The sequence below is a fragment of the Kogia breviceps genome, chromosome 10 (genome assembly GCF_026419965.1).
Source record: "Kogia breviceps isolate mKogBre1 chromosome 10, mKogBre1 haplotype 1, whole genome shotgun sequence".
Taxonomy (NCBI): domain Eukaryota; kingdom Metazoa; phylum Chordata; class Mammalia; order Artiodactyla; family Physeteridae; genus Kogia; species Kogia breviceps.
The window spans coordinates 105391035-105411820 of NC_081319.1; the positions used below are offsets into that span (position 1 = coordinate 105391035).

General features: G+C 56.9%; 1 protein-coding gene across 6 annotated transcripts in view; it reads left to right on the top strand.

Annotated features, from left to right (window-relative positions):
- The window catches only part of SLC22A23 (solute carrier family 22 member 23), a 144210-nt gene that overhangs the window by 88388 nt on the left and 35036 nt on the right, over nucleotides 1-20786 (top strand). For 5 of the 6 annotated variants that reach the window (XR_010835199.1, XM_067006834.1, XM_067006833.1 and 2 more), the window contains one exon: nucleotides 13136-13304. Coding sequence is in view for 5 of the 6 variants with exons in the window: in XM_067006834.1 (XP_066862935.1) it covers nucleotides 13136-13304 (169 nt within the window). In the remaining variant the exon portion in view is untranslated. Of the gene's footprint in view, nucleotides 1-13135; nucleotides 13305-20786 lie in introns of those variants that run through there. The other variant, XM_067006836.1, reaches the window with a different exon arrangement.

Genomic DNA, 20786 nt, shown 5'->3' on the forward strand with positions numbered 1-20786 from the left:
CCGTCTTAAAATGCTGATTGAACGTGAGTTTTCACACAGACATACCCAGCGTTTAAACCCATATTGTCTACCTAGAGGACTATGATGCTAGGTTAGGTGTTACGAAACTTGGGTTTTACCTTCTTTACTCTCTTGGGCAGGTTGCTTCCTCTGTCCATGAATCAAAACACATCTAATCACTTGGACCCTAGAATTGGTTCAGGAAATGAGAGAAGTACGTGGAGATTTAAGTTATGTGATTTCTTTAAATCTATTAACTTTCCTTTTAAGGAATTTACATTATTTATTCTGTGTAAAGCCCGTCACTCGAATTTTGATTTTTCCCAAACCAGATGGAGTCCTTCCTCACTAGTAATTAATTCCAAGCACAGCCCCACCCTGGCAGGAAAGCTTTGGTCGTGATAGATGATAAGGAATAGTTCATTTGTTTCCTGCCCCTCTGCCTCTTTCTCTTCTGTCAGCTTTGTCAGAGGTGGCCCAGCGTGACTCAGGTGCTGGCTGAACATGGACCCCAGACTCTGGGGTTGTTTCGTGTGACAGCGTTTACGTTTGATTGTCGCCTGATACCAGAGCAGTGACTGCCAGTGACTGTAGCGTCACATCCATAGCGGGGTGACATCTCTGCTTTTATGTTCTGGACCAAAGAAAGGGGGAGAGAGGGAGAGAGCAAACAAAACAAACCCACCTTGGAAGTTTCCTGGAGGTCTGGCAGTCATTATACTAACAGTGAGCTTCAGGTGTGTCCTCAGAGCTTGGTGTCGAAACAGACTGTTACACCATATAAAAAGTAGGCTTTTGGAATCGAATGTTTTGAGCAAAAAAAAAAAAAAAAAAACCCTTATAATTCAGTGGCAGAACTTTTCCAGACTTTAAATCCCTTGTAGCTGACAAGCGCCCTCTCAACTTGAGAGGAGGGCTGCTTTCTGGGAAACTCTTCCCACAGCAGCCCCACAAGGGCACCGGGACAGGGCGGCCTCTAGAGAGCCTCAGCATGAGGGCCCCGCTCTTTATGAAGCGCTGTCTGTCCTGAACACGCCTCCTTCAGAGCCAAGAACTAGAGGGAGCCGTACAACCCCTGACTTCACAGCAGGCCGTTTTGAAGGAGGTGTGTGTGTGATGCGAACGCCTGCGTTCACGGCGGGGGGCATGAAAGATGGGGCTCCCGGCCGTTCACCGTTAACCCTTACAGAAGGAACGTAGTGTGAAGACACTGCTCCTTTAAACAGAATTACTTAGAACCTACAGTGCCTCCAGGGCTGCTTTTCCAAATGCTAACTGTGTCCCTTCCAAATGGAGCCCATCAAAACCCACAGACAGATCTCTTGGGACCTCCCACCCTCGCGTTCTGGGGCTGTCCTTCCCCCGGGGCCCATCCATTTCCACGAGGCCTGTGCTCTGTTGCTTGCACGTTTGCTGCGACAATTGTCTTCTCCCTTTTCCCGTGGGGCCTGGAAAATCCTTGCTCGCCTTTACACAGCGGATCGTGTAGAAAGGCCCTTCCTCTGGACACTGTGGTTAACATTCCCGGCACTTTGGAGGTAGCCATTCTCATGCAGAAAGTCCCCAACTTCCACAAGAGTTATAAACTTCTACAAAAGTTCGCTTGTTTCGTGGTTACCTGGAGCTCAAGGGGCGTTTTGCGAGAGCCTCTGCTGTGGCCCTGAGCGGCTCCCGCAGCCCCGGGGCCGTTGGACTGAGTCCCTGAGCTGTTACTCGGATGTGCTGTGTCAGGCGCTGGGACACGCGAGCCCGGCACCTCACCTCCTGTCTCCAGTCCTTCCGGCGGGGACCTGTCACCCTCTCCCGCGACGTCATGAGGGGGTTTAAGTACTCAGCTCAAGACCATGAGGCTGGTACTTGGAAGATGGAAAAGTCCAGCCCGTGTCAGCGCTTCTGCTCTTCTCGTTGCCGCCTCTGCACTACCTGTCTTGGATGGCGCTGTTTCCGTGGGAAAGGGGCGGCCGGCAGGTGGATGCTTACGGATACGGCCCTTTTTCATTTCATACAACTGCAGAGGGAGGCTGGCCTCGGGGCAGATATTCCTCAAGGCCATGAGCTGGAAAGCCGGGACTTCGCCCCAGGAGGGACGGCCGGGGCCAGGGCTTGGGAACCAGGCTGCACCCGGCGAGGGATGGCCAGCGTCTGTCCCTGTCAAAGCCTGTGAGCACGGCGCCAGGTTATCACATTGCGGGGGAGGGCTGGGGAAGGAATGCCGGTGTCATTTTTATCAAAATCGGGGCAGTTTTAAAGCCTGCGAACACCAGTTGGCAGGAGGCTGACGTGCATTCTAGTCGTGGTGGGATTGAGAGCCACTCGGCTGTCCTGTCACCTAAGGGGTGACTGGCCACCCTCTCCCCTGATCCCTCTGCCCGCATGTCCTCTCCCACCTGGTCATGTGTCCCCTCCGCCACATACATCAGGCTTCAGTCTGGGGGTTACTTCCTCTGTTGAGCCCCCGGGGCCCACAGACCCTCCTCCTGGAACCCCTTCCTGGGGCCTCTCTGGCCCCTTCCTTCCGCCCCATGCAGTTACCCCCGAGGGAGCAGTGACCCCGGGCTAGAAAGGGCCAGCGGTTCTCAGACAGAAGAAGAGAACCCCAAAGGCTACATCTCCCTGTGGGATTGAGCTCGTCTACTACCTCCACTTTACATTCTCTACAGACTTTTCCTTCTCTAACAGCGTTGTTCTCTTCTGGTAATGATGACAAAGAGGATCACACACTTAGGAAATGTTACAATTTTGAGGATGCAGCTGGAGGGGAGGAGAAAACTCTTTTCTCTGCCCTCTTAGGTACAGTGCCTGGGGCCCTGCAAACTAAACTGACAGAAGACAGATTAACAGGAGGAAAGGCGTGCGAATTTTGTCTGCTGTTAATATTTTGATTTTTGTGTGTACGCATTTCTCACGGAAAAGGAAGTGAAACCCCAAGGAATCAGTTAGGCTTGAAAGCTTTTGTGCAGTTTTAACAAAGGCTGTAGAAGTGAAAGGACAAAGGGAAAGGGTTTGGGCTTCCAGGGGGAGGTGAATTGTGCAGAGGTACATATACGGCGAAACTCGTGGAAGAGGAGGGCTCTCCCGGGGAGGCGTGTGAAGCGGACTCAGGTGGGCCCCGTCCCCAGTGATGAGTCGTGCAGTCTCCTCTTCCCGGTACAGGGGCAGAGGGGCCTCTGCACAGAGGAGGCTGTGCCCTGCCTCCCGGCAGCAGGGAGGAAAGCAGAGAGCTTTCCCTGCCTCTGCCGGTTTTCCGTTGCCTTCAGCTCAAAACCAGCCTCTTCCGCCAAAGCGGCCCCTCTGATCCCCTTCACAGCTTTGTAATCTCCCCAGCATTTTCCTCTTACAGAGCAGAAAGCGCAGCGGCAGGGGAGCTGCCAGGGCCCCTGGGGCAGAGCCGGGCCCGGGGCCCCTGGGCCCTCGCCGGCTGCTCGCGCCCCGTGGAGCCTTTACCGGGCCCTGTCGCTTTCCCTCCTGTGACCTTCCCTCCGGGCTCCCCAGAATCAGCCTCCTCCCTGCCCAGCTGTGTGTGCGCAGAAGACTGTTAACACCCGCGAGGAGGGGGTCCTGCGGGTGAGCTTTGGGGGCGTGTGTTAAGGCGCCCGGCCCTGCGATGTGAGAACCCAGGGCAGTTCCAAAGCGCCCCTGGCCCGTCCATCCCATTCGAAGAAAAAGAGAACAACTGCCTGCCTGGTGGGCTCCTTCGAAGAGTAAAAAGAAAAGGAGAGGAAGGGAGCCGATGGCACGCGCGTGCTGGCGGAGCAGGCCGGGCTCGGCAGTGACGGCTGCCCCCCCGCACCCACGCAGCAGCCGCTGAATGTGCTGGCACAGATGCCAGTTCTGCTGGGAGCCGCGGGGGCGGGCGGGGGCGGCCCTGGCCGGTAGGCTGCCAGCTCTCCTGTGGTCGGCGGCTCCGAGGGGCTCCTCGCATCTGAGACCCACCTGCCCGGGTGGGGAGGTGCTGTAGAAGCTGCAGTCCCTCGCGTACGCGGCTCTTGGACTCCCGTGGAAATGTGTGCCTCCCTTGTTTCTGGCATTTTAGTGCAGCGCTTCTGGAGCATCTGCTGGGTGCTGGATGCAGTGCTGGGCGTTGAAGGGACAGGCGGGTGCGGGCCTGGTTGCCGCCAGCGGCCTCACTCTCCCCGTGAATGAAGCCAGCAGGCCGGCAGCGCGTGGCGGACCCTGGCCCCGCCGGGTGCCGTGCGACCCGGACAGAGGTTTTCTTCTAATTGAACTTGAAGGGCCTTAAACAGAGCCAGCGAGCCGTGATTCGCTGCACGTCCACCCCTCATGCCAGGCCGGTTCGGCACGTTTCTTACCTGCCTGGCATTGGACTCTGCCAGCCCTGGTGGGTGTTCTCTGAGTTTCCTCTCATCTGACTTAGGCTGAGAGTTGAGCTTCTTTGCAACTCCAGGTCTTTTAAGCCTCTGCCTGCCTTTTGCCCTGGGGGCACTGGAAGAGCTGTTTTCTTCAGCGGGAAGGAAAGTCACACATACGGTGATGGGGAAAAAGCAGGCATGTAGAGCCTCCCCAAGGCCTGCAGGCCAACAGGTGTTCTAAGCTGCAGTGTAGCCTTGAGCTGTGTTAGTTTCAATGCGCTAATGCTGCACAGGGGAACGTTAATATGGGATCTCCGGGCTGGGATGTGTAGAACTCTCGCTACGGTGTTCACAGCGCTGGGTTTCAGAGCGGGGTCCCCGGACAAGCAGCACCTGCAGCACCTGGGAACTTGTTAGAAGCACGGATTCTGGAACCCTGAGCCAGACCCCCCGGATCTGCGCCTCGAGGCCGGGGCCCGGGAATCTGTGTTCTGTTATCTCTAAAATTCAATGATAAAGTAGTGCTACCTCCTAGAGTTACCGGAAGGATTGAACGACGTGATATTTGTCAGGTCCTCTGTAGGGCTCGGTAACACGGGTTGCCGGATGCAGCCCCAGGTACGGATTCAGCAGGTCTGGAGCCGGGCCCGAGAACTTGTGTTTCCGGCACGGTCCCAGGAGCCACTGCTGCTGGTTTGGGGCCACACTCGAGAACCTTGAGAGCCACTGGGCAGAGACACTGTCCCCTGTGTGCTGAGTCATCAGGAAGAGCTTGGGGAGATGAGACAGGGCAGGGAGGGCTGTTGCGTGTGGCGTGGTCGGGCAGAGCTTCCCTGATCCGGTGACACGTGGGCGGAGGGGGCGTGGGACACCCTGGGGAGGGTGTGCCAGGCACAGGGACAGACAGCGGGTGCAGCAAGGGGGCCGGTGGGTGACGGGCAGGGGAGGTGGCAGATGGGGTCCGAGGGGGACGGGGCTGGAGCACACGTCAGGCCTCAAGTCGCTGTGAAGGCCTCTGCTTTTGCTCTGATCTCAGTGGGAGCTCTCAGAGGTGACGTGACCTGTGAAATTACCCATCGCCTGGTGTGACTGTGGTTCCATAGTGCTGCTTCTTCTGAATGGCCCTCCCTGGTGAATAAAAGCTCTTCTGTACAAGTATCACTGAAGGCGAAAAACAACGCGCAGTGATCGACAGAATTGGAAACTCTTGCACCCCTGATGAAATCACTGATGTGGGCCTCGCCCGCCGGGGGCTGTTGAAGCCAGGAGGAAGGTGGTGCGCGGCTCCGGATGGGAGGCTGAGACACCACCACGTGAGTCTGTTGCTCAAGCTCAGCATCTTCCAAAGCAGGTGCCCCCCCCCCCGGGGGGGTCTGCAGCAGGAAGCACAGCCCCACCGCGAGCCATTCCTACCGACCCTGAGTCCAGCTGGACCTTCAGGTCTAACTTACTGTTCAGAGATTAAAACAGCGAATGAAGGAAGAGGTCGGCACCCCCCCCCCCCACCCCGGGAAGTAGGTATTCAGACAAAACCAGAGCCGGTCTGGCCTCTTCAACAAGACGGCGCCCCGGGAAAGGGGATGGGGAGGGGCTTTTCTAGATTGAGGGAGACTTAGAGCCGAGCGTATGAATTTCGTTCGGACCTGGTGTCTTAAACATACATCCATAAGGAGATTTGGGGGGTAATTGAATAATTAGAGCATAGACTGGAGAGTAAATAATATTAAAGAATTATCATAGATTTTGTCAGATGTGATGACGGTACCGGTCTTTACGTAAGAAAATACCCTTTTTATAGAGAGACATCTGTGGGCTTAGAAGTGAAATGACGTGATTTCAAGAATTTGACTTAAAATATTACAGGAAACAGTGAAAAAAAAAAGTGGCAGAAGAGCCAAGAGAAGCAAAAGATTGAGCATTGCTGACCCCACACGTGGTCTTTGGGGATATTCATGACACGAGTCTCTCTTCTTGGTGAACGTATGAACTTTCAAAAGTTTTTAAAAATGCAGACATGAGAGAAACGGGAAGGTACGAAGAAGAGGCAAACGAGAAAAAAGGAAGACCTTGCCTAGAAACACTAATCGCTAAGAATCCCTCCCTGTTTAGGAGGAGTATATGCTAAAGAGTGAGGTACCCTTACCCTTACCAGGCAGGTATTATACAGTAGTGATACTGTGACCTCACGTTGAGATATATTCTATTTACCGTAAACCCAGCCCCTCCTTCCCTGACTGCTTGCCAAGCTCATAAAACAACAACGACGTCGACAGCGCCGTTGAAGAGAAATAAAAGTTGGGTGATCCTCCCTGCCCTCCGACACCCAGGGAGCTGTGTGCTGCTAACATGAGGCAGAGCTGGAAATAACGTCGGGCTGTTCTCTTGGGCCGCCTGCCTCTGAGGGTTCAAGTCCGCCCTCTGTGAGGACCCTGCTTGGATGCGTAATCTAGTGATGCAGACGTGATTGGTCAGTAAGCGCGGTTTTGACCCACAGGATGGATGGTACCGAAGAAAATGGGGATGGAGGATTGTCACTTTGGAACTGGCGGCTGGAAAGCTGTGTTCTGGCCCCGAACATCACCCGCTGTCCGTAACTGCTCCTTCAGAAGCTCAGCGGACGCAAAGTGCAAGGATTTCGGTGCCCTCGAGGCTGTCCTGGCGTTTCAAGTCCCTCCTCTCGCTGGATTTGTCCTCTCTCACGAAATGCTGGGAGACTGAAAGTGGTATTAATTTAAATTCCTAAGCGTGTACTGCGGAACATCAGTCACTGTTTTTAAACGAAGAGGTTGCTAAGCGGAAACGTGAGTGAGCATTTCAGTCCTTTTTCCTCATGTTGAGTAATCATAGTGCTCGTTTAAAGGAAACATAAGGTGATAGGAAGAATTCATTATCTGGAAAGGACACTGGACACTGGGCTCGGTGGCTCCTACTGCGTAGCTGGGCTTTGTGGGCAGTGTTCCTCCAATAGCGATCAGCGTGTGAATCTGTGAACCACGATGAGCTCCCGTGTAAAAGACCAGCTTCTGCAGATTTACTGACCAGTCTCAGCTACCGTGACCCTAACTGATTCCATCATAGAAATCTAAGGAAAGAAGAGCACTGGTAAAGCCACTGAACTAGACAGGAAGAGTCCATCCATCGCGAGGTTCTTCAGGTGACAGGTGACCTGAGTCCCCGCTGTGTGCCAGGCACCATCCCAGGCTCTGAGGAAGGGCAAAGCGGAGGAGGCCCGACCTCCAGGACCTTAGATGCCGGTGGGCGCAGCAGAGAGGCCAGACCCACCAGGGACCCCTGTCGGAGACCTGCCTGCAGCGAGATGGGTGGAGGCACCGGGGGACGGGGGACCGAGCTTCCGTTCCTACTCGGTTCCCTCCTTAGCTGTGTGATCTTGGACAAGTCACGCCATCACTCCGAGCTCTAGGGGCCTCTTGTGTAAAACGAGCATTAAAAACAGTGCCTACGTCAGAGAGTGGTGCAGATTGAGTGAGTTTAATGGGTGAACAATGCCCACCGACGTGTTTAGCTACAGTGAGGAGGAGCCGTGCCTTAGCCCAGCGCTGCAGGCCTGGCGGGTAACCCAGCAGGTCGGTAACGTGGTTCTTCTGCATATTTGAGCATTAAATGTTGGAGTCTGTGTGTCTGGCAGGCACTGGAATGTGATTGGTAGGAGATATTTACGTTTCCATATTTTTTTTATCTTCTTTTCTCTAAACGGAGGTGGTTTTAACCATTCTGCTGGGTTGGCAGGTCCTAAATTGAGAGGAAAAGGAAGTATTCCACGGGGAAGGGAAGGCATGGAGCTGCTGTGATAATAGCAGCCTTTTACAGTCACGCCCTCAGATGCTATTTGAGTCTCCATGACTGGCGATTTCAGGCGCTCTTGCTATAATAAGGAATTCCAAAATCACATGTCACAGGTCTATTTTCCGGGGTTCTGGGGGCCCCGTGTCCTCAGCCAAGGCAGTAATTAGAGAGTGGTGTGTCCCCTTCCGGGCCAGCTTGGTGAGGGCAGGGAGCAGGGAAGAGGAGAGAGGCCGGCGGGTGTCGGGGCAGTGGCCAGTGAGTGCACCCCCCTTGCTGGGGAGGACCCCGGGCCCGGTGTGGGGGAAAGGCATCCACAGCCCGGAGGCTGGGCCGGGCCGGGCTGGAGGGAGCCGGTGCCCAAGGTGGGGGGCGGCGATGCCACCCCGCTTCCATTCGGCGGGGCCCCCTTCCTCCTGCTTCGAGCAGTTTCTCCCCAGCGGCCCCTCAGCTACTCGGCTGAGGACAGGTGGTTGGGAGGGTAGGGAGGGGCTCCACGTAGCAGGACGTGGGTCTGGCCCAGTGGCCCCTGAGAGGCCTGTGCTGCTGCCACGGGCTGCAAGGGGCCTGGCGGCCCTTGGTGGGCTTTGCGCCTTCGTGGAGACGGCCGAGCCGCCCGGCGGTGCCCTGGGCTTTGATGGATTTCTCACTCCCCGGTGGATCCAGAAGCGTGTTTAGTTCTGGTGCTTGAACACAGTTTGGGGGAGACTGTCCTTTCCTGAGCCTGTCTCCCTCCTCCAGCGAGTTGAGTCCCCCCAACCCCTGTCCCAGGTGGGGTGACGTCTGGGTCCAGCCACAGTGACCCGGGTGGCGCCCCAGGGAAACCGCAGGGGCTGGCGCTGGCGCTTCTCGAGAAGTCGTGGGGACAGGAGCAGGGCTTGAAATCCTGCTGGGCTCGCTGGGAGCGCGTGCTGGCACCTGCGTGCAGGCTGGTTCCTTGCCAGCCCAGACGCCCTGTTTCTTTCCTGGGGACCTGGTGCAGGAGCTCATGAGGGTGGGGGGAGCTGGGTGTGGGCCTCACAGCCAGAGGGGAGGCGGAGGCAGCGAGAGAGGGACCGTCACCCAGAGGAGACTGTTCTTTCCACGCAGCCCCGTCAGCCTCCCCTGGAGAGCAGAGGCTACTGACGTCCAGGAATCCCGTCACAGGGGCTTGTACGTGTTTTGTTTTGTCGGTTCCGACCGAGTTCTGCCTAAAACCCAGGCTCGTTCAGGTCCTGCATGGGAGCACTTATTTTAATGGCGTTAGTCTCTGGGGGACACGAGCGCACCCGGAGCCGGACCCAGAGGGCCTGAGCCTGAGGTCTCTAGGAACGACAGCCTTGAATGGCGGTTGGATGTGCGCCACCTCGTGGCCGGGGAATGTTACCCACTTTGTGGGCCAGGAGGGAGCAGCACGGAGAGGCTGAGCGACTTCACCCGGACGGGCGGGGGCGGGGAAGGGGTCCCACGCCTGCCGTGCGCCCGCGCTGCAGCCCCAGCCTCTCCCGTGCGGGGCCCGCCTCCTCCCCGTTCTGTGCGGATGCTGTCAGCCAGCTGCACGTGTTCCCTCCTCACGGCCGACTGCCATCCAGCAAAACCCTGGAGACTCGCCTCAGAGCAGCTGGGAACACTTCGAGATCCCAAGAGAACGTAGACTCCCGGACCTGCAGCAAGCATGCACAGCTCTTAAAAATGCGTTTAAGGGGCTTCCCTGGTGGCGCAGTGGTTGAGAGTCCGCCTGCGGATGCGGGGGACGCGGGTTCGTGCCCCGGTCCGGGAGGATCCCACGTGCCGCGGAGCGGCTGGGCCCGTGAGCCGTGGCCGCCGAGCCTGCGCGTCCGGAGCCTGTGCTCCGCAGCGGGAGAGGCCACAACAGTGAGAGGCCCACGTACAGCAAAAAAAAAAAAAAAATGCGTTTAAGAAAGGATCAGGGTTGAGTGCTCCTGTGTGCAGAGCTGGGATCTGACCTTCCTCGGGTAGAACTGTCTACCTGCAGTCCCCACCCCCTCCCAGATGCGGGGACTTAGGACGTTCTCCCTCTGATGTATTCCTTCCTCTCTTCTCTTCAGAAAAGCTGACTTCTCATCATCCAAAAGGAGCGTGTGATTAACGGCAAACCCAAAGTGCCTGAGGTGCTTTGATAATTGCTTTTTCTTTTCTAAACATCTTTACAGCCACCTTCAGAACATAGTTGATTTCAGGCAGTTCGGAAGGAATTCCTGGTGAGTCAAGGCAAAAGGGTCCTTGTAAGTGTCATACCCGTGTCCTTACATCAAATGGCTGTGTTTTTCCATTGCCTCGGCAGGAATACTAAAATACTGTAGATCTGCTGGAATGCTTTGCGTTTTTCTACCCGATGAGATAAAGCAAAGTCTCTGCTAGGATTCCTAGCAAAACAGAAGCCCTGCAGAGTTCGGGAAATGATTTTACGTATTCCGCTCTCATAGACGTGTGCCCGGGAGACAAAAGCATTTCTCCTGCTGTGGGTGAAGCCCACGGTTTGGGAGAGGCATATGGTGAGCCAGTGCTTGTCAGGGAGGCGTCTGGGGCTCCCGTTAAAACGCAGCTGTGATCCTGGGGGCCTAGGCGGGGCCTGAGGCACCTGTGTGCCTAACAAGCCCCCAGGTGAGGCCGATGCCTCCCGTCCAGGTAGCCGGGAGTTAGAGGATCGCTTGGGCCACTTACGGGCGAGGGAGGAGGGACCCTCCCTCGTAGAAGGAGAACCATGACAAGGTAATCATCTCTGAGCGGTGGTAGCAGGGAGGGCGGAGAGAGGAGGAGCCAGACTGTGGAATCAGCTGCCTGTCGAGGGGCGATGCTCCTTTGTCGCCCACAAACCTCGACCCGGGTTTGGGGTTTGGCCTGTGACCCTCGGGGTGACAGCACGGGGTGTAGATTGATGTGTCGGATTAGACGTCCCACAGGGGGCCTGGGGGAACAGGACGATAGCTGCAGATGTTTTCATACTTACTGCATTGCGAAATCAAAGAGCCAGGCAGAGAAGAGGAGAACCCCAGCCCCGCGCAGGGCCTGTCGAAACAGCGAACCCGAGAGGACGTGGAGCCTTTGGGCTGTCTTGACGTTACCTCTCTGAGGGGCCAAGTGCTCGATTTTCTCATCCGATCCTAACCTGTGCCGAGCCTCAGAGCGTCACACCTGCCCTGGCTGATGCCGAGGTCTGGTTTCCATAGCAGCGCATCCGCTGCTTGTGCTTGTTTAATACGTGAAAACAGGAACCTGCAACTGTTAATCTTTTCTAAAAGACCCTGATCTCTTTATTATTTGTACGAGCAGAAATGCCAGATGGGCCGGGGGAAGGGATAGTTAGGGAGTTTGGGGTCGACTCTATTTAAGATGGATCGCCAGCAAGGAGCTGCTGTAGAGCACAGGGAGCTCTGCTCCGTGTTGTGGGGCAGCCTGGCTGGGAGGGGAGGCTGGGGGAGAGTGGATCCGTGTCACGTATGGCTGAGTCCCTTTGCTGGGCACCCGAAACTGTCACCACACTGTTAACCGGCTATACTCCAAAATAAAATAAAAAGTTAAAAAAAAAAAAAAAAAAAAAGGAACGCCAGATGTGGGGTAAATACCAGCGCCCTGCTAGGAAGTGATCCTTTATGTGAACCTGGCCTGGGTGCTGAAAGGAAGAGCAGCACAGTAAACGGCCAGAAGAGAACCGTTTGAGCCTGTTTTCTTAATTAAATAGCAGACGTTCTTTATCAGCAAGGCCGGGTTTCTCTGTCGCTCACAGACAGCTGTGATGCTGACCTGTTTCTCCAGGGCAAGGATGGAGATTCTGGTGACTGTTATTTCTTCCTTACAGATGAGCCGGTGTAGTATTGGCTGGCGTAGTACATGATCCTTGTTAACGCCTATTCCATCCTGTGGCCAGATGTAATCTGCCTGTTCCGCCCCCTCTCATCTGTTTCCCTTTTTACTGCCTTTTGACCTCTGACCTCTGCTCTGGCCTCTGGACAACGGGCAGCTGGGCTGTGGCCACTGATCTACGAACCGTCTCTGGGTACAGAGACGTGAGAAGTGTTCTCTCCTGAGGGTCTGTCTTCTTCTTTTTTAAAAAATCATTTTAATTACATTTAAAAAAAAAAAAAAGCTTTAGGGAATCCTGCAAATTGTTGAGGAAGAATAGCAAACAAATTACAGGCTCTATCGGGGAAAATATATAAAACCTAGCTGCATTTTCTAGTGTTGGGGACTTTTATTACAGGAATTCATGTAGTGGGTGGGCACTGGTTGTCACTTGGGTGCTACAGCTTAAGGTTTTGTGACCATCTTTTTTTGCACAAGGTCAAATTAAGAGCATAGATTCTTGCAAACAGGAGGGACCGTGATCTCCTTGACATGTACTGAAGGCAGACACCGGTGTTTGGGGAGCTATGAAGGTGAATCAGACCTGCCCCTGCTGGCAGAGCCGTCATCCGAGGGGGGTGCGTGGGATGCCCAGGTCACGGGGGCAGCAGAATTCTGAGAGGGAGGCGGAGCTTGGGTGAGACCCGCCCTACGTGATCCAGTCTGCTTCATGGTTTGGCTTCTGTCTTGTTCGTTGGGTGCGCCTGGCCTGTCTTGGTCTCACGTGTGAGTGGGTTGCTTGGAACTCAGAGCTCGGGGAGCGCTGGGACGGAAGGAGCGGTGGTGAGGCGGGGGGAGCTGGGCCGGGCTTCCTGTGCCCCGTGCGGAGGTTGGGAGGGCCACGCGGTCCAGCAGCAGAGACGGAAGGAAGGACGGCAGAGGAAGCTCAGAGACGCCGAGAGAGCAGGGGTATGGGGGCCGCGTGTGACATACACGCTCTGTCTCCTCGCGAGGCAGCACCTCCTAGTTCCTGGGCCGGCCGCTGTCCATCGCAGCCTTCTTCGGCCACGACTTGCTCTGTGACCCTGAGCGATGATCTGGCTCCCTTTGCAGGGGGAGCCTCAGCTCGTCCAGCTGTGAAAACGAGCATCTCGCCTTGACGTACCACCTTGCAGTCCTCGGCCAGATGGGAAGCGTGCTGGCCCGGCGCTCATGGCTCTCTTGTCCCTTCTGTGTTCCAGGCATAGAGCTCTGCCCCCCGGGGAAACGGTTCCTGATCACGATGGTGGCGAGCTTCGTGGCCACGGCAGGGCAGCTCCTCATGCCCGGGCTGGCCGCCCTGTGCCGGGACTGGCAGGTGCTGCAGGCCCTCATCATCTGCCCCTTCCTGCTTATGCTGCTCTACTGGTCGTGAGTATCCTCCCTGCCACCCCCCGGGCCACCTGCATCGCGTCCCAGGGCCGTGCCCCGGGCTCGGGCCCTGCGGTCCCCAGACGTCCCGCCACTTTCAGCTTGTGGTTTTTTTAATGAGGGAATTTTCCGCTCTTTTTAAAAAAATGTCCTCTTCTAAACGTTTCCTCTTGGAAAACGTTCTCACATACACAGAAGTAGATGGAGGAGCGGGGTGACGCCGAGGCACCCCTGCCCGGCTCAGGCGGCCTACGCTCCGCGGTCTGGCTGAGCACACGCTTGCGGGGTGTTCGACGTGACTTTCATGACTGGGTTTGCAGAGGGCGGCGTCTCGTGTTGGGAGGGGAGATGTGTTTGGAGGTGTCAGGAGAGATCTAGCAGAGCCACTGTCCCCGGTCTCTTCTGGGCTAGGGCTGGGCGAACGCCGGCCCGTGGGCCCACTCTGGCCCGCTGTCTGTTTCTGTGAATAAAGTTTTATTGGAACACGGCTCTGCTCACATGTTTCCGCATGTGTCATCCGTGAGCACTTTCACACCACGATGGCAGAGCTGAGCAGATACGACCAAGACGATGTGGCCCTACAAAGCCGAAAACATTTAGTCTCTGGTCCTTTGCAGAAGAAGTTTGTCCACCCCTGCTCTGGACGAGCCCACTAGGTAGGCCTTTTAGAACCGTGTGTAACTTTTAGTGTTTGGCTTGCTGACTCTAGGGAAAAAACAACTGAACACACTGGCCTGGCCTGGGGGTATGACCTGGGCAACCAGGTGCTTTTAAACTCCTCAGGGGATTAATGTTTAGCCAAGGTTGAAAAACACCGCTCTGGGACAGAGAGATGTTTACCCGAAGAATGAGCCTTGTACCCTTTCTGTAAAAACCTCTTCTTTCTTTCCTTCCCTCCGTCCCCATCCTGTGTCGAACCCTCCCGCCGGCCTGCACCGTGTACAAGGTACCGGAGAGGAGATTTTACCCGCTACACTGTGTTTCTATTATTTAGTCACTAATGAAAACCCGATTTGTGGCCAGAAGTCAGTTGTGTCTTAGCTTTAAATGCTCAGCCGTAGGGGACACGGCTATTAATTGGGGTTCGTTTCCTAAGGTGCGGGGGGAGGGGAAGAAAGCGCGACCTTGCAGCTTAATAGGCTGGCCCCGCCCTCACCCTGGCAGCAGACCCCCCCCCCCCAGCAGAGAAATCACATGAGCCAGACTCACGTGTCTTTTCCTCAAGAGCCGGGTTCTCACTCACAGTGTCCTCAGAGCCTCGGCAGTGGTGGGGAGGCTGCGAGGACAGACCGGAAAAAGGCCACCTGTCAGGAAAAGCGTCTCCCGCCCGAGGCTGGATGGCACCAGTTCTTCGGCAGGAGCCCGCGTGTTTTGGGACATCCTGCTCTTTCCTGCAGGGTCTTAAGAGGCAAAGAACGAAGTCGATCCCCAAAGCAGGATGGAGTGGGCAGCCCTTCCTTATATCCCTAAGGAGGCCCTTCTGGCCCTCCCCTTGCTGCATCCAGAGCTGGGCTTTGCTTGGTTTGGAATTTCGGGACATTTCCTTATTGAACACTTGTTTGTATCGTGTTTGTGCCACATGCGAATGGCAAGCACTGTATTAATAGTAGATCATTCACTCTGGGCATTTCATGGCCCCACTGTACAGATGACAAAGCTGAGGGCAGCCAGCTGACCCTTGAGCCCCGAGTTTTGCTGTCTCCTGCTCTGCAGTCAGGAATCCCCCCACCCCACTCCTCTGGCTTCCTGGGCTCCACAGCGCCCGAGGGCAGTGGTGTTGTCTGCCGGCCCTGGAGACACAGCCTCTTGGAGACGCACACACACCTGGAAGGACAGGCAGCGTTGTCCCCGTCACCTCCGGGCTTTGAGGCTCAGCCCAGGCTCTGCTCCCACCTGTCCCAGGTAGGAGGAAACCTGACAGAGAGAAAAGGCAGAGAAGGGTTTCCTGCATCAGGTCTGGGGGCCTGGCCCATGTGGGAAAGCATGAGGGGTTTTGTTTATCTTCTTTTTTTATTTTAAAATTTAAAAATATATCAAGGTTTAGTGTTAGGCAAGGTAAACATGTTCATTTATTTAAATCCGTTGTAAAACATAAAAAATAATTCTTTGAAACACACAAATGTAAAAACATGACTTTATGGTGAAAAGGGCACCCAGGGTACTTTGATAAGTGAGATGTGTGTGTGGACAGACAGATGGACGGCGTCCGCAGGCACCAGGCGCCCCAGTGTGGGGTAGGCCCGCTCCACCCACCCGTGTACTTGTCCCTTGTGTTATTACGTAAGGCCCCTGACGCGTGTCCGGCCTGCAGTAGTGCTTGCAGAGATCAGCTACTGCTCTTACTGCTACCGTATCCCCGCCTTCCCAGGTGGAAGCCTGGGTGTATCCGGGCCAGTCGAGGGAATCGCGGTAACGGGTGCGTCCCACCTCGGCCTGCAGTCGTGGGCGGCTCCGGGGGTGTCACTGGCTTTTAAAGGCCATTGGGGTGCCCCCTCTTTCTCGCCCCCTAGTGACCACCCTTCCTCCCCTCTCTGCTGCGGTAGAAGATTTGTCGCAGGAGGCTCTGGTTTGACAGGATGCACTGGCCTCTGGGGCAGGCAGTGAGCTGCCGCGGCCAGCACGACCCGCTATTGGGGACGAAATGTTGAAAGTCACCCTCTCCTTTAAGAGCAGGTATTTATCGCACGTACCCTGGGCGCCCGCAGACTGCTTGGTGCTTTGGCGGAGCCTTAAGGAGCAGGTGTGTTAACAGGGCCATAAAGCAGGGCACAGGACATAAAGTCCCCGGGACGCAGGGTCGGGTCAGGAGCACAACGGAAAAGGGTGCAGATGAGGGAACTTCCGGTCCCGATGGAAGCTGGGAGCATCCAGACACCGCGGGTAAGAGGCGACGTTAACCAGATGCGGGCTCAGCGCTGACCTCCAGGACAGGAGAGCGGGTGCCGGGGCAAAGACCCAGGGCAGCGTTCAAGCTGGAGTGACACAGAGGCCACCGCAGGGCAGCTGAACCAGAAAGGGGCCCAGGGGCCTGGGTTAATAACCCCCGCCCGGGGCCCGGGGCTGAGATCTCAGGCCCCTTCTGCACTTAGAACTGAGCCCCCCGGGACGAAGCCGGGCCTCAGAGCATCAGGGATAACAGGCCTCTGCGCAGCACAGGGCCTCAGCTCCAGAGCTGGCCAACTGCCCCAGGCCGTGGGCGGGAAAGATTCACCCTGCAGACATCAGCGCCTTGGAGCCTGCACCACACGTGGCTACCTGTTCCGTTCCTAATTCCAGCCGCTCTCCAGGGCTGACAGAGGAGCCAGGGGAGCTCGCTGGCACCTCAGGGTCCGGAATGAAACCTCCACGGGGAGCCGCTGGAGCCGAGACTCACACGGAAGAGAATTCTCACCAAGGAAGAGCTCACCGAGCCCAGGGGACTCTCATTACCAAGGCCAAAAGCTATGCCTCCGGGAGTTTGCATCTCAGGGATTCTGCAACACAGACCAATCTGACAGAGAAGTTAATTCGCCTCTTTTATCGTAAGCAGTTAACCGCTTACGCACACCACGCCGCGCGCCGTTCGAGACACGAGGGATTCTGGATGCCGCCGTGCACGTCACCAGACCTCTGCCCACTGAGACGAACTTGATGGGGTGATGGGGGGCCCACAGCCCATAAATCACAAGTCGGCCAACAACATGCTTTCAAATAACCAGCACTAGGAAGAAATGGAAGGAAGCAGTGGGATGAGTGGGAACAGGTGGGGGTCAGGAGCAGCCTCTCTCTGAGGAAGTGACTAAATGCCCAGCACACGGTGACAGCCAGGGTGAAAGCTGTGGCTCCACGTGGCTTTTTGTGGGAGAGGAAGGCGGCGGTCAGCGTGGCCAGAGCCCGAGGGGCCAGCTAGGGTGGAAGATGGCCTTGGACGTGGAGGTGGGTCAGACGTGGGGCGCCTTGGACGCGGAGGTTCCTCTGCCACCTGCAAACACCAGCGGTCGAAGCGGGGCGGGGCTGTGCCCTGAGAGCCTCGCTCTGGCCGCGGGGGTGGGGGGACGGTGGCGCCTGCGCTCCAGCGGGCATGGCAGTCGCCTCACGGGGTCTGGTTCCAGGTCTGTTCTGCAAGTAGCCCCGGGAGGTCTCGTTTGTGGATCCGCTGGGGCACAGGTGGGTAAGAGGGCGAATGGCCCGGGCTCGGACCGGCTTCCGAGATGGGAGACTGGGGGCCTCTGAAACGTGGAGCCCCGCTGGGGAGCAGAGCACGGAGTCCCTGGGGAGGAGGCTGCAGGGGAACCGAAATGAGAGCGGGAGCTGAGGGACGGCTTGGAAAGGGAGGGTTTTGATCTCGAGGGAGACGGAGGAACCGAAGGGAAGAGCTTAGCTTAGTGGCGTGGTTGAAACTACGCCCATGTTGAAACGTAGGGTGTGTCGTTATCCAGGGGTGGGGAGAAGACAGCTCCCAAGAGGAGGGCCCCCCCCCCACGCCATGGGGGCGGGGGGCACACGGGGAGGTGCCAGGGTCTCGGGAGGCCGAGGGAGAGAGAGAAGGTAGGCAAGAGCCTTCATTATGGTTTCTGGGGAGGAGGAGGGAGGGGTGAGGCCGGTGAGCAGGCTCTGCTAGTCTGAATCATGTCAGTGGAATCTGGGGCGTGGGGCTGGCTGGTGGGCGTGGCCAGGGTGTCAGAGCCCACGGAGGGGGCTTGGGATGGATCGGTTTTGCATCTGAAAGGTGCAGGTTGTTTGCTATATCTGGGAATTAGCTGACTCTGCGAGGGGCAGCCCTCCCTCCCAGAAACATCAGAAAATACAGAAAACGAAAAGGCATGATTGATTGATACACAGCCCTAGGGCAGCTGCAGGGTTACAGAAAGCTCTGGAGTGAAGTGAGCCTAGGGCTGGAGAAGCAGCCGGGAGAGGTGGCAGCAGCAGAGGTACAGGTGCCTGGGGGCTGGAGGGGCTCGGCAGCGGCCGTGGTGCGTGCAGGCGGGTCTGGCGGTGGGGGTGTGATGTGCAGCTGATTCCTGCCCCGGCAGGTGGAGCTGCGCGGGGGTGTGAGCTGCGGTCGTCCCGTGGCCTTTAGGTGGCAGGTTAGCTTCGGGAGCCGAGTGCCGGGGCGCCGGGCCCCAGACCGCTTCTCAGAGTCAGATTGAAGCAGGAGAAGTGGGGGGGGGGGCTGGGAGTGTTTCCTGCCTGGACGTGAGCCCCATCACGGCTGCCGGCGCCTCCACTGGCAGGTGCCAGTGCCGGAAGCTAGACCCACACAGCCTGCGCACCCCAGACCCCAGGACCGGGCAGAAATGCTGGTTCCTGATTGGGCGTTTGCAGTCGCTTGAGGAAGGGCAGCAGGGTTGCTAACCTGGAAGGAGCTCATCCCGATCGATCTGTTTTTCCGGAATAAATGTGGAGTTCTTCCAGGGCCACAGAAAACAGGATGCAGGATACAGGGATGACGGAGACCTCGGGGAAAGCTCTGCTTAGACACGCTGGGGGTATAGCAGTAACGCCAGGATGGAGAGAGGCTGGTTGGCTGGGCTGCGGCTTCCGAGCGTGCAGGGCATACGACCGGAGTCTCTCGGGGGCCGAGCCTGCTCCAGGGCACGTGCTTGGAGCCAGAGGGCCTCCCTCAGCCCGGAGCCCCACGGGCACAGCCTGTACTCGGGCTGTATTCGGGGGTCGGGGCTCGTGTCCAGTCAGAGCATCAGGGAGACTGCAGGGTGGGCAATCAGGCGGGTGTCCGCGGAAGACGTGACCTCGGCGCTCCCGGGTGGAAGTCCCTGTCGAGGAGTGAGACGGGGGGGGGGGGGGGGGTGGAGGGGGCCACCCACGTGGCACCTGCCCGCGGCGTTCGGGAGGGCACCCCGGGAGGAGGCGTTCCGGGACACGATGGAGATGCTCCGGCCACTCTCCCAAGACGCCGGTGCGCGCCGTCACCTGCCCTAGAACATCGCTGTTGGTGCCGAGTACCTGTGATGGGTCGTGAGAAGAAGCACGTCTGCTTTGGACCTGGCGTGTGCTGGGCACGGTCGTGACACCAGGGCAGCGAGGCCTCTCCTCGGGCAGCGTCTGCCAGCTGTCGGGTGCCACGTGCCCACGCCCCTGCCTGGTGGAGCAGCTCACCAAGGAGGGCAACCTCAGGTGCCTCCTTCGAGGCAGCTGCACCGTCACGTATGGCGATGTGAACACATCTTGACGTTTTCAGGACACGCTTTTCCCGAGATCAGCTGCAGGTTTCTATGTGCGAGGCTGTATCAACCTGATATTTTCGGATTAGGTACAAGCTGCTGGTCGGTGGGATTATTCCTGTTTTTAGCTGGGGAAACCAGGACATCAAAAAGCTGCACCAAAGACACTCACAAGTGTGGCGAGTCATTAAACACTGGTTTCTGAAAGTCAGTGGTTCTCAGAGTGTGGCCACCGGGCCAGCGTCACCACCACCACCTGGGAACTTGTTAGCAACATCAGTGCTCAGGCCCCACCCCAGGCTGACTGGGTCACAGTGTCTGTGGGTAGTTTAAGAAGCCCTCCGGGGGTGCCGATGATGGCCCAGGCCCCAGAGGGCTGCTGTATACCAGGCTGCCCAGGGAGAAGGGAAAGCCAGATATCGGCTTATGGGATGAGGGACCCGGTCCACTTCCAATAAAGTGAAAGATGTTGTCAAGGAGTGAAAGGAGTTGTGGGCTGGCTGGGGTAACACACCCTCCTTAAAAGAAGCGGTTCTTGGGTTCTGCGAGGACGTGAAACAGTTGCCGTCCTTGAGGGTCTGTGAGGCGCCACACAGGACCCAGCTGCCCAGTCCAGCTCCGCTGTGAGTCACCGCAGACGGCAGGCGGCAGAAGTCACAGGCATTTCCTGGAACTGATGGACGAAGACCAAAAACCCTCAGTACTGACTCCAGTGATTTTTATCTGCGCGGTGAGAACGTGAAGCCACGTGCGTGCACGTCCGGGAGTCTTCAGCTGAGCCCCGCGATGGAAGTTGCTGGACGGAAAGGCCCCACCTTGCTTGCCTGTCCTAGGACCTGTGTGTCCCTCACCCCTGCGGGGAGCCTGGGTGCGGTTTCCCTTCACACCCCCCAGACTCCCAGCCAAGTCCCTGGGTAGGACAGGGTCTCACCCGAGACTCGCCTGACGTGTGTGTGTTGCGTGAACTGCCTCAAAGTTTCAGCACGTGGGAAGATGCTGAATTACTAACCGACTGCTGTTGGGAGTCAGCGTGATCGTGGGAAACGTTCGGGAGAACGAGGAGCAGAAAATGAACGCCGTGGGAATAAAGAGGAACCTAGAGGAAGATCAAGCTGCACTGGTGACACTGGAGAATAAGCAATAGTGTCCGTTCCTCAAAGGGAAGATAAACCTTGAAACCCAGGACGTTCGAGCGGGCGGACCTCGGGACTCACTGGTAGAGGAGAAACAATTTAAACCCTCGGGAAAAAGGTAGGTGCTAAAAGCGATCTTAGTTTTTAAAAATTTCAAGGAACCAGCCATTGTATTGGGTTGGCCAAGA